This window comes from Vigna unguiculata, chromosome 4 (assembly GCF_037176805.1).
Source record: "Vigna unguiculata cultivar grain cowpea cultivar isolate G323 ecotype 2 chromosome 4, ASM3717680v1, whole genome shotgun sequence".
Classification (NCBI taxonomy): Eukaryota; Viridiplantae; Streptophyta; class Magnoliopsida; order Fabales; family Fabaceae; genus Vigna; species Vigna unguiculata.
This window is the reverse complement of record NC_140795.1, coordinates 1134746-1137394: the sequence shown is the minus strand read 5'-3', so window position 1 is coordinate 1137394 and position 2649 is coordinate 1134746. Positions and strand designations below refer to the sequence as shown.

General features: G+C 34.4%; 1 protein-coding gene across 1 annotated transcript; it reads left to right on the top strand.

The window, feature by feature from the left end:
* Positions 1–323: 323 nt before the first annotated feature.
* On the top strand, positions 324–2330 carry LOC114181565 (mediator of RNA polymerase II transcription subunit). Its single transcript, XM_028068049.2, has 5 exons — positions 324–715; positions 817–930; positions 1615–1682; positions 1826–1877; positions 1980–2330. The coding sequence occupies exons 1-5, from the start codon at positions 485–487 to the stop codon at positions 2097–2099; spliced, it is 585 nt and encodes a 194-aa protein (XP_027923850.1). The 5' UTR covers positions 324–484; the 3' UTR covers positions 2100–2330.
* The last annotated feature ends 319 nt before the right edge of the window (positions 2331–2649 follow it).

The following is a 2649-nucleotide window of genomic DNA, read 5'->3' as shown; positions in this document are numbered from 1 at the left end:
ACCAGTGAGGAAAAGAAAATATTGGAATATTCAATGAGAGGTGTATTATTTTATGGAGAATATTAAAGAAAGATGTGAATAGAAAATGTGCATAGATAATTTGCAGCCAACCTTGTGGCGCGTGGCTACGTAGAGTCTTCCAATACAGCTTTATTTAACATTTTTAATGGGAGACAATCGCTTTCAGAGATAGTCTCCAAAGTCCGTATAACAAATGGGGCAGAAAACTAATAAAAAATGTAATCATTATTGCGTTAAAAAAATGAAGTTGAAGGGTAGAGAAAGGAGAGATAAGGAGCATAGAATCTAGGCGTATATATATAACTTAACATTGAAATCTATACACAATCTGATCCAGCGATGCAATTATTCCTCAGTTTTGCTAGAAGCTTAAAAGAGACCACACGAGATCTCTGATTTCTCACCCAGAAATTAAGTGCTGGAACCATTTTTTTTGCCAGAAAAAAGGAGAAGAGAAAGAAGCATGGATGGAAGTTATTTCGGAGAAGCAAACATGGGAAATGAAAGAGTGAGTGGTTCTTCTTCTTCTTCTTCTTCAAGGAAAGGGAAGAAGAACAATCAAGAGAAGCCAAAGCAACCACAGAGAGGATTAGGAGTTGCTCAATTGGAGAAAATCAGATTACATGGCCAAATGGGTTGTGGTGGTGCTTATCATCCTCCTCTGCACGCTCCTTACCCTTCTAACTTCACCAATGTAAGACCCTTTTTTCTTCTCTCTCAAAAACTCTCAAAAACTGCCACTCTTTTTGGCTTGGATTCGGAGGGTTTTGTTCATTGATCCTGGTCAACATGCAGGAAGATCCAACGCTGCAAACACCCTATTCATCGCTACCATCTTCATCATCTTTTTCTTACTCCTCTTCATCTACCTCGTACTCAGCTTCCTATGGCTTTCAACACAACATTGTGGTATGTATGTGTATAGTTTTTGCCTTTTCTTCAACCGATCCCAATTCATTTTACACTTAGCTTTATTTGTTCACATGTGTTTAACTTATTCCTTTTCGGTTTTCTTTTCTCTTTTATCAGTGAACATCTTCCACTACTACAGCCACACACACTTTTTCATAATTTTCAGTAACTACTACAGAAAACAAATAGATATATGTCAAATTGTCCCCAAAGCAATTTGATCAAGATGCTTTATTTCTCTAATTACCATTGCATAACCCTAGCAATCTTCCCTTTGAATCTGAATTAATTTTCTCCTTATATATATATATATATATATGTTTGGTTGAATATGACAGTGCAAGGTTAGTGGTAATTAGGGTTGTGTAGATGTGTAGTTGTGTAGTTGTGTGGTTGTGTTGGGGTGTTCTGCTAATTGAAAAGCATCTGGGGCTACAAAAAGTTATCAGAAGAACCAAAAAAATGTCATTCAAACAAAATCATCTTTGTCGTTACAGTTTTGCTGATTACTTTCACATCTAATGTTGTACAAGTAATAATTCTTCTGCTGCTTCCAACATGTCCATGTGAGAGTGTAGTAGTAACACACAAACATATACATATATATATATATAAATGTTGAAAGAGTGAGTTTGGATCGTGGATCTTGAAATTGGACAACACTGTTTTTTGTCTCTGCAGATGTCCCTACCCGAGTATGAAAGAACAAGCATTAGATATGGAGATTCTCAGCCAACTAATACTGCAAGGTACTTCAACTTTTCAAACCTATTATATAGACCCTTTTGATTCATATGACTAAACTGCAAATGTTGTTGGATTTTTGTTCTATTCTTTTTTATTACTTGAAGAATTTCTAGACTATATGTTAAACTGTTTGTTGCAAAACCAGATGGGAACATGGCAATTCCACTGCTCAAACGAGACCTTTACTTAACCTATATGTAAGCAACATTTATATCTCATTGATATTGTAATCATAGAGAATCCATCATTGAATTCACAATGATCTTCATTATGGTGGTTTGGTTTGAATAATGATATAGGACTCACAACAACACATAGATACCAAGAAGCGTAGAAGTGGTTCAGTGGGTGGAAGCAGTCAGAACTCTGAATCAAGTGACACTCAAGAACCAGATTTGGAGCTAAGACTATCTCTTTGATCTGCTGCCACAGGAAAGAGTGAAAAAATTCTAGTAATTGTAATGCTTTTGTTTACAATTATGAATTGAAAAAGCACATGAACAAGCCAATGTGTTTGTTTTAAAGTTTCATACTCTTGTTTCATGGAAGATATAGATATTGACTACTCTTTGCATAAAAGCAATGCAAATTTAAACTTCTCTTTTAACGTAAATCATCAAAGAAACTCAAGAGAAGTTCTTTTTCTGATAGCTATAGCTCTTATTTTATTTGATTTTTGTTTCTCTTAGTTTGGAATCTTTCATGAATTCAAGGCTCCATATGTGACAAATGCTACTGAAATGATCATGAAAAGATCATACGGAATTGAATATATCTTCTTCATTTTCTTTTCTTCGACAATGTTAATTTGGATGCATGTTGAGTAGAAAGGTCATCCAAAACTACTTTTGTTTCAATTTTATGTTTAAGAACATCATACTGTAGCATTATTAAATCAAAATCAACCACTTAAGATATTAAGATTCTCTTACAAATATCTTAACATGTGTATCTTAACAAACACATGTT

What these genes read in the sequence shown, in the direction of transcription:
- LOC114181565 (XM_028068049.2), top strand. Translation starts at nt 485, where the DNA reads ATGGATGGAAGTTATTTCGGAGAAGCAAACATGGGAAATGAAAGAGTG. An exon ending in GCTTTCAACACAACATTGTG is followed by an intron (nt 931 to 1,614) that starts GTATGTATGTGT and finishes TTGTCTCTGCAG; the next exon opens with ATGTCCCTACCCGAGTATGA. An exon ending in CAGCCAACTAATACTGCAAG is followed by an intron (nt 1,683 to 1,825) that starts GTACTTCAACTT and finishes TTGCAAAACCAG; the next exon opens with ATGGGAACATGGCAATTCCA.